Source organism: Salmo salar, chromosome 14 (genome assembly GCF_965601325.2).
Source record: "Salmo salar chromosome 14, fSalSal1, whole genome shotgun sequence".
NCBI lineage: Eukaryota > Metazoa > Chordata > Actinopteri > Salmoniformes > Salmonidae > Salmo > Salmo salar.
Window position 1 is genome coordinate 54,041,288 of NC_138304.1, and position 20,091 is coordinate 54,061,378.

The 20,091-nt window shown below is 45.6% G+C and overlaps 1 protein-coding gene across 8 annotated transcripts in view; it reads right to left on the reverse strand.

Annotated features, from left to right (window-relative positions):
* zfyve9a (zinc finger, FYVE domain containing 9a) overlaps positions 1-20,091 on the reverse strand; it is an 81,169-nt gene that overhangs the window by 15,540 nt on the left and 45,538 nt on the right. For all 8 annotated transcript variants that reach the window (XM_045694528.2, XM_045694532.2, XM_045694531.2 and 5 more), the window contains exons 14-16: positions 18,199-18,349; positions 17,963-18,037; positions 17,195-17,357 (exon numbers count right to left, since the gene is read on the reverse strand). In XM_045694528.2, coding sequence (XP_045550484.2) covers positions 17,195-17,357; positions 17,963-18,037; positions 18,199-18,349 — 389 coding nt within the window. The remainder of the gene's footprint in view (positions 1-17,194; positions 17,358-17,962; positions 18,038-18,198; positions 18,350-20,091) is intronic.

Here is a 20,091-nt window from a genome sequence, read left to right on the forward strand (position 1 = left end):
TAGGGGTTGATATCTAACCAATCCCTCAGATCTATAGGAGTGTAGGGGTTGATATCTAACCAATCCCTCAGATCTATAGGAGTGTAGGGGTTGATATCTAACCAATCCCTCAGATCTATAGGAGTGTAGGGGTTGATATCTAACCAATCCCTCAGATCTATAGGAGTGTAGGGGTTGATATCTAACCAATCCCTCAGATCTATAGGAGTGTAGGGGTTGATATCTAACCAATCCCTCAGATCTATAGGGGCTAGGGGTTGATATCTAACCAATCCCCTCAGATCTATAGGGGCTAGGGGTTGATATCTAACCAATCCCTCAGAAATATAGGGGCTAGGGGTTGATATCTAACCAATCCCCTCAGATCTATAGGGGCTATGGGTTGATATCTAACCAATCCCTCAGATCTATAGGGGCTAGGGGTTGATATCTAACCAATCCCTCAGATCTATAGGAGTGTAGGGGTTGATATCTAACCAATCCCTCAGATCTATAGGAGTGTAGGGGTTGATATCTAACCAATCCCCTCAGATCTATAGGGGCTAGGGGTTGATATCTAACCAATCCCCTCAGATCTATAGGAGTGTAGGGGCTAGGGGTTGGTATCTAACCAATCCCCTCAGATCTATAGGAGTGTAGGGGCTAGGGGTTGATATCTAACCAATCCCCTCAGATCTATAGGAGTGTAGGGGCTAGGGGTTGATATCTAACCAATCCCTCAGATCTATAGGGGCTAGGGGTTGATATCTAACCAATCCCTCAGATCTATAGGGGCTAGGGGTTGATATCTAACCAATCCCTCAGATCTATAGGAGTGTAGGGGCTAGGGGCTGATATCTAACCAATCCCTCAGATCTATAGGGGCTAGGGGTTGATATCTAACCAATCCCCTCTGATCTATAGGGGCTAGGGGTTGATATCTAACCAATCCCTCAGATCTATAGGAGTGTAGTGGTTGATATCTAACCAATCCCCTCAGATCTATAGGAGTGTAGGGGCTAGGGGTTGATATCTAACCAATCCCTCAGATCTATAGGGGCTAGGGATGGATATCTAACCAATCCCTCAGATCTATAGGGGCTAGGGGTTGATATCTAACCAATCCCTCAGATCTATAGTAGTGTAGGGGCAAGGGGTTGATATCTAACCAATCCCTCAGATCTATAGGGGCTAGGGGTTGATATCTAACCAATCCCCTCTGATCTATAGGGGCTAGGGGTTGATATCTAACCAATCCCCTCAGATCTATAGGGGCTAGGGGTTGGTATCTAACCAATCCCTCAGATCTATAGGAGTGTAGGGGTTGATATCTAACCAATCCCTCAGATCTATAGGAGTGTAGGGGTTGATATCTAACCAATCCCTCAGATCTATAGGAGTGTAGGGGTTGATATCTAACCAATCCCTCAGATCTATAGGAGTGTAGGGGTTGATATCTAACCAATCCCTCAGATCTATAGGAGTGTAGGGGTTGATATCTAACCAATCCCTCAGATCTATAGGAGTGTAGGGGTTGATATCTAACCAATCCCCTCAGATCTATAGGAGTGTAGGGGCTAGGGGTTGGTATCTAACCAATCCCCTCAGATCTATAGGAGTGTAGGGGCTAGGGGTTGATATCTAACCAATCCCCTCAGATCTATAGGGGCTAGGGGTTGATATCTAACCAATCCCCTCTGATCTATAGGGGCTAGGGGTTGATATCTAACCAATCCCTCAGATCTATAGGAGTGTAGGGGCTAGGGGCTGATATCTAACCAATCCCTCAGATCTATAGGGGCTAGGGGTTGATATCTAACCAATCCCCTCTGATCTATAGGGGCTAGGGGTTGATATCTAACCAATCCCTCAGATCTATAGTAGTGTAGGGGCAAGGGGTTGATATCTAACCAATCCCTCAGATCTATAGGGGCTAGGGGTTGATATCTAACCAATCCCCTCTGATCTATAGGGGCTAGGGGTTGATATCTAACCAATCCCCTCAGATCTATAGGGGCTAGGGGTTGATATCTAACCAATCCCCTCAGATCTATAGGGGCTAGGGGTTGGTATCTAACCAATCCCTCAGATCTATAGGAGTGTAGGGGTTGATATCTAACCAATCCCTCAGATCTATAGGAGTGTAGGGGTTGATATCTAACCAATCCCTCAGATCTATAGGAGTGTAGGGGTTGATATCTAACCAATCCCTCAGATCTATAGGAGTGTAGGGGTTGATATCTAACCAATCCCTCAGATCTATAGGAGTGTAGGGGTTGATATCTAACCAATCCCTCAGATCTATAGGAGTGTAGGGGTTGATATCTAACCAATCCCCTCAGATCTATAGGGGCTAGGGGTTGATATCTAACCAATCCCCTCAGATCTATAGGGGCTAGGGGTTGATATCTAACCAATCCCTCAGAAATATAGGGGCTAGGGGTTGATATCTAACCAATCCCCTCAGATCTATAGGGGCTATGGGTTGATATCTAACCAATCCCTCAGATCTATAGGGGCTAGGGGTTGATATCTAACCAATCCCTCAGATCTATAGGAGTGTAGGGGTTGATATCTAACCAATCCCTCAGATCTATAGGAGTGTAGGGGTTGATATCTAACCAATCCCCTCAGATCTATAGGGGCTAGGGGTTGATATCTAACCAATCCCCTCAGATCTATAGGAGTGTAGGGGCTAGGGGTTGGTATCTAACCAATCCCCTCAGATCTATAGGAGTGTAGGGGCTAGGGGTTGATATCTAACCAATCCCCTCAGATCTATAGGAGTGTAGGGGCTAGGGGTTGATATCTAACCAATCCCTCAGATCTATAGGGGCTAGGGGTTGATATCTAACCAATCCCTCAGATCTATAGGGGCTAGGGGTTGATATCTAACCAATCCCTCAGATCTATAGGAGTGTAGGGGCTAGGGGCTGATATCTAACCAATCCCTCAGATCTATAGGGGCTAGGGGTTGATATCTAACCAATCCCCTCTGATCTATAGGGGCTAGGGGTTGATATCTAACCAATCCCTCAGATCTATAGGAGTGTAGTGGTTGATATCTAACCAATCCCCTCAGATCTATAGGAGTGTAGGGGCTAGGGGTTGATATCTAACCAATCCCTCAGATCTATAGGGGCTAGGGATGGATATCTAACCAATCCCTCAGATCTATAGGGGCTAGGGGTTGATATCTAACCAATCCCTCAGATCTATAGTAGTGTAGGGGCAAGGGGTTGATATCTAACCAATCCCTCAGATCTATAGGGGCTAGGGGTTGATATCTAACCAATCCCCTCTGATCTATAGGGGCTAGGGGTTGATATCTAACCAATCCCCTCAGATCTATAGGGGCTAGGGGTTGGTATCTAACCAATCCCTCAGATCTATAGGAGTGTAGGGGTTGATATCTAACCAATCCCTCAGATCTATAGGAGTGTAGGGGTTGATATCTAACCAATCCCTCAGATCTATAGGGGCTAGGGGTTGATATCTAACCAATCCCTCAGATCTATAGGGGCTAGGGGTTGATATCGAACCAATCCCTCAGATCTATAGGAGTGTAGGGGTTGATATCTAACCAATCCCTCAGATCTATAGGAGTGTAGGGGTTGATATCTAACCAATCCCTCAGATCTATAGGAGTGTAGGGGTTGATATCTAACCAATCCCTCAGATCTATAGGAGTGTAGTGTTTGATATCTAACCAATCCCTCATATCTATAGGAGTGTAGGGGTTGACATCTAACCAATCCCTCAGATCTATAGGAGTGTAGGGGTTGACATCTAACCAATCCCTCAGATCTATAGGGGCTAGGGGTTGATATCTAACCAATCCCTCAGATCTATATGGGCTAGGGGTTGATATCTAACCAATCCCTCAGATCTATAGGGGCTAGGGGTTGATATCTAACCAATCCCTCAGATCTATAGGAGTGTAGGGGTTGATATCTAACCAATCCCTCAGATCTATAGGAGTGTAGGGGTTGATATCTAACCAATCCCCTCAGATCTATAGGAGTGTAGGGGCTAGGGGTTGGTATCTAACCAATCCCCTCAGATCTATAGGAGTGTAGGGGCTAGGGGTTGATATCTAACCAATCCCCTCAGATTTATAGGAGTGTAGGGGCTAGGGGTTGATATCTAACCAATCCCTCAGATCTATAGGAGTGTAGGGGTTGATATCTAACCAATCCCTCAGATCTATAGGAGTGTAGGGGTTGATATCTAACCAATCCCTCAGATCTATAGGAGTGTAGGGGTTGATATCTAACCAATCCCTCAGATCTATAGGAGTGTAGTGTTTGATATCTAACCAATCCCTCATATCTATAGGAGTGTAGGGGTTGACATCTAACCAATCCCTCAGATCTATAGGAGTGTAGGGGTTGACATCTAACCAATCCCTCAGATCTATAGGGGCTAGGGGTTGATATCTAACCAATCCCTCAGATCTATATGGGCTAGGGGTTGATATCTAACCAATCCCTCAGATCTATAGGGGCTAGGGGTTGATATCTAACCAATCCCTCAGATCTATAGGAGTGTAGGGGTTGATATCTAACCAATCCCTCAGATCTATAGGAGTGTAGGGGTTGATATCTAACCAATCCCCTCAGATCTATAGGAGTGTAGGGGCTAGGGGTTGGTATCTAACCAATCCCCTCAGATCTATAGGAGTGTAGGGGCTAGGGGTTGATATCTAACCAATCCCCTCAGATTTATAGGAGTGTAGGGGCTAGGGGTTGATATCTAACCAATCCCTCAGATCTATAGGTGCTAGGGGTTGATATCTAACCAATCCCTCAGATCTATAGGGGCTAGGGGTTGATATCTAACCAATCCCTCAGATCTATAGGGGCTAGGGGTTGATATCTAACCAATCCCTCAGATCTATAGGAGTGTAGGGGCTAGGGGCTGATATCTAACCAATCCCCTCAGATCTATAGGGGCTAGGGGTTGATATCTAACCAATCCCTCAGATCTATAGGGGTGTAGGGGCAAGGGGTTGATATCTAACCAATCCCTCAGATCTATAGGGGCTAGGGGTTGATATCTAACCAATCCCCTCAGATCTATAGGGGCTAGGGGTTGATATCTAACCAATCCCCTCAGATCTATAGGGGCTAGGGGTTGGTATCTAACCAATCCCTCAGATCTATAGGGGCTAGGGGTTGATATCTAACCAATCCCTCAGATCTATAGGGGCTAGGGGTTGATATCTAACCAATCCCTCAGATCTATAGGAGTGTAGGGGCTAGGGGCTGATATCTAACCAATCCCCTCAGATCTATAGGGGCTAGGGGTTGATATCTAACCAATCCCCTCAGATCTATAGGGGCTAGCGGTTGATATCTAACCAATCCCTCAGATCTATAGGAGTGTAGGGGTTGATATCTAACCAATCCCTCAGATCTATAGGAGTGTAGGGGTTGATATCTAACCAATCCCTCAGATCTATAGGAGTGTAGGGGTTGATATCTAACCAATCCCTCAGATCTATAGGGGCTAGGGGTTGATATCTAACCAATCCCTCAGATCTATAGGGGCTAGGGGTTGATATCTAACCAATCCCCTCAGATCTATAGGGGCTAGGGGTTGATATCTAACCAATCCCTCAGATCTATAGGGGCGAGCGGTTGATATCTAACCAATCCCTCAGATCTATAGGAGTGTAGGGGTTGATATCTAACCAATCCCTCAGATCTATAGGAGTGTAGGGGTTGATATCTAACCAATCCCTCAGATCTATAGGGGCTAGGGGTTGATATCTAACCAATCCCTCAGATCTATAGGGGCGTAGGGGTTGATATCTAACCAATCCCTCAGATCTATAGGAGTGTAGGGGTTGATATCTAACCAATCCCTCAGATCTATAGGGGCTAGGGGTTGATATCTAACCAATCCCTCAGATCTATAGGGGCTAGGGGTTGATATCTAACCAATCCCCTCAGATCTATAGGGGCTAGGGGTTGATATCTAACCAATCCCTCAGATCTATAGGGGCGAGCGGTTGATATCTAACCAATCCCTCAGATCTATAGGAGTGTAGGGGTTGATATCTAACCAATCCCTCAGATCTATAGGAGTGTAGGGGTTGATATCTAACCAATCCCTCAGATCTATAGGGGCTAGGGGTTGATATCTAACCAATCCCTCAGATCTATAGGGGCTAGGGGTTGATATCTAACTAATCCCCTCAGATCTATAGGGGCTAGGGGTTGATATCTAACCAATCCCTCAGATCTATAGGGGCTAGGGGTTGATATCTAACCAATCCCCTCAGATCTATAGGAGTGTAGGGGCTAGGGGTTGATATCTAACCAATCCCCTCAGATCTATAGGAGTGTAGGGGCTAGGGGTTGATATCTAACCAATCCCTCAGATCTATAGGGGCTAGGGGTTGATATCTAACCAATCCCTCAGATCTATAGGGGCTGATATCTAACCAATCCCTCAGATCTATAGGAGTGTAGTGGTTGATATCTAACCAATCCCTCAGATCTATAGGGGCTAGGGGTTGATATCTAACCAATCCCTCAGATCTATAGGAGTGTAGGGGTTGATATCTAACCAATCCCTCAGATCTATAGGAGTGTAGGGGTTGATATCTAACCAATCCCTCAGATCTATAGGAGTGTAGGGGTTGATATCTAACCAATCCCTCAGATCTATAGGAGTGTAGGGGTTGATATCTAACCAATCCCTCAGATCTATAGGAGTGTAGGGGTTGATATCTAACCAATCCCTCAGATCTATAGGAGTGTAGGGGTTGATATCTAACCAATCCCTCAGATCTATAGGAGTGTAGGGGTTGATATCTAACCAATCCCTCAGATCTATAGGGGCTAGGGGTTGATATCTAACCAATCCCCTCAGATCTATAGGGGCTAGGGGTTGATATCTAACCAATCCCTCAGATCTATAGGGGCTAGGGGTTGATATCTAACCAATCCCTCAGATCTATAGGGGCTAGGGGTTGATATCTAACCAATCCCTCAGATCTATAGGGGCTAGGGGTTGATATCTAACCAATCCCTCAGATCTATAGGAGTGTAGGGGTTGATATCTAACCAATCCCTCAGATCTATAGGAGTGTAGGGGTTGATATCTAACTAATCCCTCAGATCTATAGGAGTGTAGGGGTTGATATCTAACCAATCCCCTCAGATCTATAGGGGCTAGGGGTTGATATCTAACCAATCCCTCAGATCTATAGGGGCTAGCGGTTGATATCTAACCAATCCCTCAGATCTATAGGAGTGTAGGGGTTGATATCTAACCAATCCCTCAGATCTATAGGAGTGTAGGGGTTGATATCCAACCAATCCCTCAGATCTATAGGAGTGTAGGGGTTGATATCTAACCAATCCCTCAGATCTATAGGGGCTAGGGGTTGATATCTAACCAATCCCTCAGATCTATAGGAGTGTAGGGGTTGATATCTAACCAATCCCTCAGATCTATAGGAGTGTAGGGGTTGATATCCAACCAATCCCTCAGATCTATAGGAGTGTAGGGGTTGATATCTAACCAATCCCTCAGATCTATAGGGGCTAGGGGTTGATATCTAACCAATCCCTCAGATCTATAGGGGCTAGGGGTTGATATCTAACCAATCCCTCAGATCTATAGGAGTGTAGGGGTTGATATCTAACCAATCCCTCAGATCTATAGGAGTGTAGGGGTTGATATCTAACCAATCCCCTCAGATCTATAGGGGCTAGGGGTTGATATCTAACCAATCCCTCAGATCTATAGGGGCTAGCGGTTGATATCTAACCAATCACTCAGATCTATAGGGGCTAGGGGTTGATATCTAACCAATCCCCTCAGATCTATAGGAGTGTAGGGGCTAGGGGTTGATATCTAACCAATCCCTCAGATCTATAGGGGCTAGGGGTTGATATCTAACCAATCCCTCAGATCTATAGGGGCTAGGGGTTGATATCTAACCAATCCCTCAGATCTATAGGAGTGTAGGGGTTGATATCTAACCAATCCCTCAGATCTATAGGAGTGTAGGGGTTGATATCTAACCAATCCCTCAGATCTATAGGAGTGTAGGGGTTGATATCTAACCAATCCCTCAGATCTATAGGGGCTAGGGGTTGATATCTAACCAATCCCCTCAGATCTATAGGAGTGTAGGGGCTAGGGGTTGATATCTAACCAATCCCTCAGATCTATAGGGGCTAGGGGTTGATATCTAACCAATCCCTCAGATCTATAGGAGTGTAGGGGTTGATATCTAACCAATCCCTCAGATCTATAGGAGTGTAGGGGTTGATATCTAACCAATCCCTCAGATCTATAGGAGTGTCGGGGTTGATATCTAACCAATCCCTCAGATCTATAGGAGTGTAGGGGTTGATATCTAACCAATCCCTCAGATCTATAGGAGTGTAGGGGTTGATATCTAACCAATCCCTCAGATCTATAGGAGTGTAGGGGTTGATATCTAACCAATCCCTCAGATCTATAGGAGTGTAGGGGTTGATATCTAACCAATCCCTCAGATCTATAGGAGTGTAGGGGTTGATATCTAACCAATCCCTCAGATCTATAGGAGTGTAGGGGTTGATATCTAACCAATCCCTCAGATCTATAGGAGTGTAGGGGTTGATATCTAACCAATCCCTCAGATCTATAGGAGTGTAGGGGTTGATATCTAACCAATCCCTCAGATCTATAGGAGTGTAGGGGTTGATATCTAACCAATCCCTCAGATCTATAGGAGTGTAGGGGTTGATATCTAACCAATCCCTCAGATCTATACGGGCTAGGGGTTGATATCTAACCAATCCCCTCAGATCTATAGGGGCTAGGGGTTGATATCTAACCAATCCCTCAGAAATATAGGGGCTATGGGTTGATATCTAACCAATCCCTCAGATCTATAGGGGCTAGGGGTTGATATCTAACCAATCCCTCAGATCTATAGGAGTGTAGGGGTTGATATCTAACCAATCCCTCAGATCTATAGGAGTGTAGGGGTTGATATCTAACCAATCCCCTCAGATCTATAGGGGCTAGGGGTTGATATCTAACCAATCCCCTCAGATCTATAGGAGTGTAGGGGCTAGGGGTTGGTATCTAACCAATCCCCTCAGATCTATAGGAGTGTAGGGGCTAGGGGTTGATATCTAACCAATCCCCTCAGATCTATAGGAGTGTAGGGGCTAGGGGTTGATATCTAACCAATCCCCTCAGATCTATAGGGGCTAGGGGTTGATATCTAACCAATCCCCTCTGATCTATAGGGGCTAGGGGTTGATATCTAACCAATCCCCTCAGATCTATAGGGGCTAGGGGTTGGTATCTAACCAATCCCTCAGATCTATAGGGGCTAGGGGTTGATATCTAACCAATCCCTCAGATCTATAGGGGCTAGGGGTTGATATCTAACCAATCCCTCAGATCTATAGGAGTGTAGGGGCTAGGGGCTGATATCTAACCAATCCCTCAGATCTATAGGGGCTAGGGGTTGATATCTAACCAATCCCCTCTGATCTATAGGGGCTAGGGGTTGATATCTAACCAATCCCTCAGATCTATAGGAGTGTAGTGGTTGATATCTAACCAATCCCCTCAGATCTATAGGAGTGTAGGGGCTAGGGGTTGATATCTAACCAATCCCCTCTGATCTATAGGGGCTAGGGGTTGATATCTAACCAATCCCCTCAGATCTATAGGGGCTAGGGGTTGGTATCTAACCAATCCCTCAGATCTATAGGAGTGTAGGGGTTGATATCTAACCAATCCCTCAGATCTAAAGGAGTGTAGGGGTTGATATCTAACCAATCCCTCAGATCTATAGGGGCTAGGGGTTGATATCTAACCAATCCCTCAGATCTATAGGGGCTAGGGGTTGATATCGAACCAATCCCTCAGATCTATAGGAGTGTAGGGGTTGATATCTAACCAATCCCTCAGATCTATAGGAGTGTAGTGTTTGATATCTAACCAATCCCTCATATCTATAGGAGTGTAGGGGTTGACATCTAACCAATCCCTCAGATCTATAGGAGTGTAGGGGTTGACATCTAACCAATCCCTCAGATCTATAGGGGCTAGGGGTTGATATCTAACCAATCCCTCAGATCTATATGGGCTAGGGGTTGATATCTAACCAATCCCTCAGATCTATAGGGGCTAGGGGTTGATATCTAACCAATCCCTCAGATCTATAGGAGTGTAGGGGTTGATATCTAACCAATCCCTCAGATCTATAGGAGTGTAGGGGTTGATATCTAACTAATCCCTCAGATCTATAGGAGTGTAGGGGTTGATATCTAACCAATCCCCTCAGATCTATAGGGGCTAGGGGTTGATATCTAACCAATCCCTCAGATCTATAGGGGCTAGCGGTTGATATCTAACCAATCCCTCAGATCTATAGGAGTGTAGGGGTTGATATCCAACCAATCCCTCAGATCTATAGGAGTGTAGGGGTTGATATCCAACCAATCCCTCAGATCTATAGGAGTGTAGGGGTTGATATCTAACCAATCCCTCAGATCTATAGGGGCTAGGGGTTGATATCTAACCAATCCCTCAGATCTATAGGAGTGTAGGGGTTGATATCTAACCAATCCCTCAGATCTATAGGAGTGTAGGGGTTGATATCCAACCAATCCCTCAGATCTATAGGAGTGTAGGGGTTGATATCTAACCAATCCCTCAGATCTATAGGGGCTAGGGGTTGATATCTAACCAATCCCTCAGATCTATAGGGGCTAGGGGTTGATATCTAACCAATCCCTCAGATCTATAGGAGTGTAGGGGTTGATATCTAACCAATCCCTCAGATCTATAGGAGTGTAGGGGTTGATATCTAACCAATCCCCTCAGATCTATAGGGGCTAGGGGTTGATATCTAACCAATCCCTCAGATCTATAGGGGCTAGCGGTTGATATCTAACCAATCACTCAGATCTATAGGGGCTAGGGGTTGATATCTAACCAATCCCCTCAGATCTATAGGAGTGTAGGGGCTAGGGGTTGATATCTAACCAATCCCTCAGATCTATAGGGGCTAGGGGTTGATATCTAACCAATCCCTCAGATCTATAGGGGCTAGGGGTTGATATCTAACCAATCCCTCAGATCTATAGGAGTGTAGTGGTTGATATCTAACCAATCCCTCAGATCTATAGGGGCTAGGGGTTGATATCTAACCAATCCCTCAGATCTATAGGAGTGTAGGGGTTGATATCTAACCAATCCCTCAGATCTATAGGAGTGTAGGGGTTGATATCTAACCAATCCCTCAGATCTATAGGAGTGTAGGGGTTGATATCTAACCAATCCCTCAGATCTATAGGAGTGTAGGGGTTGATATCTAACCAATCCCTCAGATCTATAGGGGCTAGGGGTTGATATCTAACCAATCCCCTCAGATCTATAGGAGTGTAGGGGCTAGGGGTTGATATCTAACCAATCCCTCAGATCTATAGGGGCTAGGGGTTGATATCTAACCAATCCCTCAGATCTATAGGAGTGTAGGGGTTGATATCTAACCAATCCCTCAGATCTATAGGAGTGTAGGGGTTGATATCTAACCAATCCCTCAGATCTATAGGAGTGTCGGGGTTGATATCTAACCAATCCCTCAGATCTATAGGAGTGTAGGGGTTGATATCTAACCAATCCCTCAGATCTATAGGAGTGTAGGGGTTGATATCTAACCAATCCCTCAGATCTATAGGAGTGTAGGGGTTGATATCTAACCAATCCCTCAGATCTATAGGAGTGTAGGGGTTGATATCTAACCAATCCCTCAGATCTATAGGAGTGTAGGGGTTGATATCTAACCAATCCCTCAGATCTATAGGAGTGTAGGGGTTGATATCTAACCAATCCCTCAGATCTATAGGAGTGTAGGGGTTGATATCTAACCAATCCCTCAGATCTATAGGAGTGTAGGGGTTGATATCTAACCAATCCCTCAGATCTATAGGAGTGTAGGGGTTGATATCTAACCAATCCCTCAGATCTATAGGAGTGTAGGGGTTGATATCTAACCAATCCCTCAGATCTATAGGAGTGTAGGGGTTGATATCTAACCAATCCCTCAGATCTATACGGGCTAGGGGTTGATATCTAACCAATCCCCTCAGATCTATAGGGGCTAGGGGTTGATATCTAACCAATCCCTCAGAAATATAGGGGCTAGGGGTTGATATCTAACCAATCCCCTCAGATCTATAGGGGCTATGGGTTGATATCTAACCAATCCCTCAGATCTATAGGGGCTAGGGGTTGATATCTAACCAATCCCTCAGATCTATAGGAGTGTAGGGGTTGATATCTAACCAATCCCTCAGATCTATAGGAGTGTAGGGGTTGATATCTAACCAATCCCCTCAGATCTATAGGGGCTAGGGGTTGATATCTAACCAATCCCCTCAGATCTATAGGAGTGTAGGGGCTAGGGGTTGGTATCTAACCAATCCCCTCAGATCTATAGGAGTGTAGGGGCTAGGGGTTGATATCTAACCAATCCCCTCAGATCTATAGGAGTGTAGGGGCTAGGGGTTGATATCTAACCAATCCCCTCAGATCTATAGGGGCTAGGGGTTGATATCTAACCAATCCCCTCTGATCTATAGGGGCTAGGGGTTGATATCTAACCAATCCCCTCAGATCTATAGGGGCTAGGGGTTGGTATCTAACCAATCCCTCAGATCTATAGGGGCTAGGGGTTGATATCTAACCAATCCCTCAGATCTATAGGGGCTAGGGGTTGATATCTAACCAATCCCTCAGATCTATAGGAGTGTAGGGGCTAGGGGCTGATATCTAACCAATCCCTCAGATCTATAGGGGCTAGGGGTTGATATCTAACCAATCCCCTCTGATCTATAGGGGCTAGGGGTTGATATCTAACCAATCCCTCAGATCTATAGGAGTGTAGTGGTTGATATCTAACCAATCCCCTCAGATCTATAGGAGTGTAGGGGCTAGGGGTTGATATCTAACCAATCCCCTCTGATCTATAGGGGCTAGGGGTTGATATCTAACCAATCCCCTCAGATCTATAGGGGCTAGGGGTTGGTATCTAACCAATCCCTCAGATCTATAGGAGTGTAGGGGTTGATATCTAACCAATCCCTCAGATCTAAAGGAGTGTAGGGGTTGATATCTAACCAATCCCTCAGATCTATAGGGGCTAGGGGTTGATATCTAACCAATCCCTCAGATCTATAGGGGCTAGGGGTTGATATCGAACCAATCCCTCAGATCTATAGGAGTGTAGGGGTTGATATCTAACCAATCCCTCAGATCTATAGGAGTGTAGTGTTTGATATCTAACCAATCCCTCATATCTATAGGAGTGTAGGGGTTGACATCTAACCAATCCCTCAGATCTATAGGAGTGTAGGGGTTGACATCTAACCAATCCCTCAGATCTATAGGGGCTAGGGGTTGATATCTAACCAATCCCTCAGATCTATATGGGCTAGGGGTTGATATCTAACCAATCCCTCAGATCTATAGGGGCTAGGGGTTGATATCTAACCAATCCCTCAGATCTATAGGAGTGTAGGGGTTGATATCTAACCAATCCCTCAGATCTATAGGAGTGTAGGGGTTGATATCTAACCAATCCCCTCAGATCTATAGGAGTGTAGGGGCTAGGGGTTGGTATCTAACCAATCCCCTCAGATCTATAGGAGTGTAGGGGCTAGGGGTTGATATCTAACCAATCCCCTCAGATTTATAGGAGTGTAGGGGCTAGGGGTTGATATCTAACCAATCCCTCAGATCTATAGGTGCTAGGGGTTGATATCTAACCAATCCCTCAGATCTATAGGGGCTAGGGGTTGATATCTAACCAATCCCTCAGATCTATAGGGGTGTAGGGGCAAGGGGTTGATATCTAACCAATCCCTCAGATCTATAGGGGCTAGGGGTTGATATCTAACCAATCCCCTCAGATCTATAGGGGCTAGGGGTTGATATCTAACCAATCCCCTCAGATCTATAGGGGCTAGGGGTTGGTATCTAACCAATCCCTCAGATCTATAGGGGCTAGGGGTTGATATCTAACCAATCCCTCAGATCTATAGGGGCTAGGGGTTGATATCTAACCAATCCCTCAGATCTATAGGAGTGTAGGGGCTAGGGGCTGATATCTAACCAATCCCCTCAGATCTATAGGGGCTAGGGGTTGATATCTAACCAATCCCTCAGATCTATAGGGGTGTAGGGGCAAGGGGTTGATATCTAACCAATCCCTCAGATCTATAGGGGCTAGGGGTTGATATCTAACCAATCCCCTCAGATCTATAGGGGCTAGGGGTTGGTATCTAACCAATCCCTCAGATCTATAGGGGCTAGGGGTTGATATCTAACCAATCCCTCAGATCTATAGGGGCTAGGGGTTGATATCTAACCAATCCCTCAGATCTATAGGAGTGTAGGGGTTGATATCTAACCAATCCCTCAGATCTATAGGAGTGTAGGGGTTGATATCTAACCAATCCCTCAGATCTATAGGAGTGTAGGGGTTGATATCTAACCAATCCCTCAGATCTATAGGAGTGTAGGGGTTGATATCTAACCAATCCCTCAGATCTATAGGGGCTAGGGGTTGATATCTAACCAATCCCTCAGATCTATAGGGGCTAGGGGTTGATATCTAACCAATCCCTCAGATCTATAGGGGCTAGGGGTTGATATCTAACTAATCCCCTCAGATCTATAGGGGCTAGGGGTTGATATCTAACCAATCCCCTCAGATCTATAGGGGCTAGGGGTTGGTATCTAACCAATCCCTCAGATCTATAGGGGCTAGGGGTTGATATCTAACCAATCCCTCAGATCTATAGGGGCTAGGGGTTGATATCTAACCAATCCCTCAGATCTATAGGAGTGTAGGGGTTGATATCTAACCAATCCCTCAGATCTATAGGAGTGTAGGGGTTGATATCTAACCAATCCCTCAGATCTATAGGAGTGTAGGGGTTGATATCTAACCAATCCCTCAGATCTATAGGGGCTAGGGGTTGATATCTAACCAATCCCTCAGATCTATAGGGGCTAGGGGTTGATATCTAACCAATCCCTCAGATCTATAGGGGCTAGGGGTTGATATCTAACTAATCCCCTCAGATCTATAGGGGCTAGGGGTTGATATCTAACCAATCCCTCAGATCTATAGGGGCTAGGGGTTGATATCTAACCAATCCCCTCAGATCTATAGGAGTGTAGGGGCTAGGGGTTGATATCTAACCAATCCCTCAGATCTATAGGGGCTAGGGGTTGATATCTAACTAATCCCCTCAGATCTATAGGGGCTAGGGGTTGATATCTAACCAATCCCTCAGATCTATAGGGGCTAGGGGTTGATATCTAACCAATCCCCTCAGATCTATAGGAGTGTAGGGGCTAGGGGTTGATATCTAACCAATCCCCTCAGATCTATAGGAGTGTAGGGGCTAGGGGTTGATATCTAACCAATCCCTCAGATCTATAGGGGCTGATATCTAACCAATCCCTCAGATCTATAGGAGTGTAGTGGTTGATATCTAACCAATCCCTCAGATCTATAGGGGCTAGGGGTTGATATCTAACCAATCCCTCAGATCTATAGGAGTGTAGGGGTTGATATCTAACCAATCCCTCAGATCTATAGGAGTGTAGGGGTTGATATCTAACCAATCCCTCAGATCTATAGGAGTGTAGGGGTTGATATCTAACCAATCCCTCAGATCTATAGGAGTGTAGGGGTTGATATCTAACCAATCCCTCAGATCTATAGGAGTGTAGGGGTTGATATCTAACCAATCCCTCAGATCTATAGGAGTGTAGGGGTTGATATCTAACCAATCCCTCAGATCTATAGGAGTGTAGGGGTTGATATCTAACCAATCCCTCAGATCTATAGGGGCTAGGGGTTGATATCTAACCAATCCCCTCAGATCTATAGGGGCTAGGGGTTGATATCTAACCAATCCCTCAGAAATATAGGGGCTAGGGGTTGATATCTAACCAATCCCCTCAGATCTATAGGGGCTAGGGGTTGATATCTAACCAATCCCTCAGATCTATAGGGGCTAGGGGTTGATATCTAACCAATCCCTCAGATCTATAGGAGTGTAGGGGTTGATATCTAACCAATCCCTCAGATCTATAGGAGTGTAGGGGTTGATATCTAACCAATCCCCTCAGATCTATAGGGGCTAGGGGTTGATATCTAACCAATCCCCTCAGATCTATAGGAGTGTAGGGGCTAGGGGTTGGTATCTAACCAATCCCCTCAGATCTATAGGAGTGTAGGGGCTAGGGGTTGATATCTAACCAATCCCCTCAGATCTATAGGAGTGTAGGGGCTAGGGGTTGATATCTAACCAATCCCCTCAGATCTATAGGGGCTAGGGGTTGATATCTAACCAATCCCCTCTGATCTATAGGGGCTAGGGGTTGATATCTAACCAATCCCCTCAGATCTATAGGGGCTAGGGGTTGGTATCTAACCAATCCCTCAGATCTATAGGGGCTAGGGGTTGATATCTAACCAATCCCTCAGATCTATAGGGGCTAGGGGTTGATATCTAACCAATCCCTCAGATCTATAGGAGTGTAGGGGCTAGGGGCTGATATCTAACCAATCCCTCAGATCTATAGGGGCTAGGGGTTGATATCTAACCAATCCCTCAGATCTATAGGAGTGTAGGGGCTAGGGGTTGATATCTAACCAATCCCTCAGATCTATAGGGGCTAGGGGTTGATATCTAACCAATCCCTCAGATCTATAGGGGCTAGGGGTTGATATCTAACCAATCCCTCAGATCTATAGGAGTGTAGGGGCAAGGGGTTGATATCTAACCAATTCCTCAGATCTATAGGGGCTAGGGGTTGATATCTAACCAATCCCCTCTGATCTATAGGGGCTAGGGGTTGATATCTAACCAATCCCCTCAGATCTATAGGGGCTAGGGGTTGATATCTAACCAATCCCCTCAGATCTATAGGGGCTAGGGGTTGGTATCTAACCAATCCCTCAGATCTATAGGAGTGTAGGGGCTAGAGTTGATTTGGAATTCAGAAAACACTCACCCCTTATTGAAGTTGAGGTCATCTATCCACTGTATGCGTTTCTCCCTGCTGCCTCTCCCACCCTCTCTTCCTGCCTCTCCCACCCTCTCTTCCTGCCTCTCCCACCCTCTCTTCCTGCCTCTCCCACCCTCTCTTCCTGCCTTACCCCTTGTTGAAGTTGAGGTCATCTTCTATCCACTGTATGTGAACGTGTTCCTGGCCGTCCTCCTGGTCGACCAGGCCACAGGTGATACTGAAGTCCTTCATGTCCCTCAGGGCTTGCCGTAGAGCGTCCATCGTCTCTCCTGTGATCTGCACCATCACACCGTCTACAGGGGAACAACGGGTATATGACACCCCGTTTACAGGGGACCAACGGGTATATCACACCCCCCGTCTACAGGGGACCAACGGGTATATCACACCCCCCGTCTACAGGGGACCAACGGGTATATCACACCCCCCATCTACAGGGGACCAACGGGTATATCACACCCCCCGTCTACAGGGGAACAACGGGTATATCACAACCCCCATCTACAGGGTTACAACGGGTATATCACACCCCCCATCTACAGGGGACCAACGGGTATATCACACCCCCCGTCTACAGGGGACCAACGGGTATATCACACCCCCCGTCTACAGGGGACCAACGGGTATATCACACCCCCCGTCTACAGGGGAACAACGGGTATATCACACCCCCCGTCTACAGGGGAACAACGGGTATATCACACCCCGTATACAGGGGAACAGGTACGGCCCATTAACGTCAGGGATGGTATGGTAAAAAAAAAAAAATAGGTGGGTAATTTAAACCCTGAGGACAGTGGGTAAATAGGTGATACCTGTAAAAACCCAAACCACTAATCTAGCCTAACAGGTGGGTATATCCCATTCACAAAATAACAAGGTGGGTGAACTGGAGTACCTTCAACGATGCTGGTCTTGGCCAGGTGTCCTGCCTTTAGAGAACCACTAAACACAAAGAAGCAGGCGCCGGTCACTGGAAAAGAAAACAACAAATACTGCTTTTAAAATCTCCATGACATTTCCATTTAAATCGTAAGCCATCTGAAGGGGCGAGATTCAACACTAACGCCATCTATGGTTTTGTTAGTCCACTTCCCAGACTTAAATGACTCCGTTGTCGTGTGTCTACCTTACCTTTGCGTGGTTGATGGTGAATGCTGATAGCCTGCGTCTGGTAGTTTCCGTCGTCGTTCTGAACACACACCAGGTGGGAGTCGGCCCGCTCGTTGAAACACGCCCCCATGGCCAAGACGTGCTCATCGGACTTGTTCATAGCCTTCATTAGCTGCAGGGGACACAAATACTTGTTCATAGCCTTCATTAGCTGCAGGGGACATGGGACATAAATACTTGTTCATAGCCTTCATTAGCTGCAGGGGACAGAGAATATGGTTGTGTCATTAAAAAGGTAAAAATCTGTAACGTCACCAGATTAACCCTGCCGCTTTTTCATAGCAGGGGGTAGAAATAACATTTCATACGTCTCTGTTGTAGCTGTGAGGAAAATACTAATATTTCATTAAAAACAATAGCATGCCCTGGAGTGTAGAGTTTTGGGGGAATTGGGTTTGAGACAAAGACCCTCTAAACCAGATCGGTTCTGAACTGCCTGTTCAAACAGGTCTCTAAATTAGATCAGATTTTTAAAGATTTTTTCTGAGGTCTTGGCTGATTTCTTTTGATTTTCCCATGATGTCAAGCCTTGAAATACATCCACAGGTACACCTCCAATTGACTCAAATGATGTCAATTAGCCTATTAGAAGCTTCTAAAGCCATGACATCATTTTCTGGAATTTTCCAAGCTGTTTAAAGGCACAGTCAACTTAGTGTATGTAAACTTCTGACCCACTGGAATTGTGATACAGTGAATTATAAGTGAAATAATCTGTCTGTAAACAATTGTTGGAAAAATGACTTGTGTCATGCACAAAGTAGATGTCCTAACCGACTTGCCAAAACTATAGTTTGTTAACAAGAAATTTGTTGTGGTTGAAAAACGAGTTTTAATGACTCCAAACTAAATGTATGTAAACTTCTGACTTCAACTGTATATGTGATTGACATTTCTAAACTGTAATTCGCAAGGAAGAAAACAAGTGAGAATCTGGAGCGTTTTAGACAGACTGTGTTAAGAGCGTTCATACAAGCTGTTGTGAAAACAGTCCACGCGTCATATCCCTGGGTTACCATATGTTAGAACGGCAGTAACCACGTAGATAAACTATACGTTTAGTAACAATGGCTAACAGGGAATAACGAAGCCTTCTGTACCAAATTGCAGACATCTTGGTTAGCCTGGAATCATAACAGCTAATATCACATACATTGTATCAATGAAGGCAGGTCCAGACTGAATCAGTGTAAGTTTAAACAGAATGATAATTCAGGCTACATCGTGTCTGTTAAGGTTCATAGGAGGACTCTCATTAGATTTAGTCTTAGTCATTCAGACTAAAATATCATTACTTTTGTCATTTGAATAACGATTTAGTCTAGTTATTGTCAAAATTACATAAACAGTGGGCCATTTTAGTCAACTAAATGCCCTTTCATTTTAGTCACATCACATTTATATTGTCTCATTAACCTATAGTAAACATAAATCACTGATTACCCGGCCCCCACCAACCAACAGAGCCCCCGGCCCCCACCAACCAACAGAGCCCCCGGCCCCCACCAACCAACAGAGCCCCCGGCTCCCCACCAACCAACAGAGCCCCCGGCTCCCCACCAACCAACAGAGCCCCCGGCTCCCCACCCACCAACAGAGCCCCCGGCTCCCCACCCACCAACAGAGCCCCCGGTCCCCACCAACAGAGCCCCCGGTCCCCACCAACAGAGCCCCCGGTCCCTACCAACAGTGCCCCCGGTCCTGATTAACATCCTATTCTCTTCCCAATAGCAGAAATATGATTTCTTAAATTCAGCCTACATAGATATGGACTGTTTCACCCAGTGATGTAGTGGAGTCCCTAAAATGTAGTCATGGTAACATGATCAGTAGCCCACTGAATGTAGTCATGGT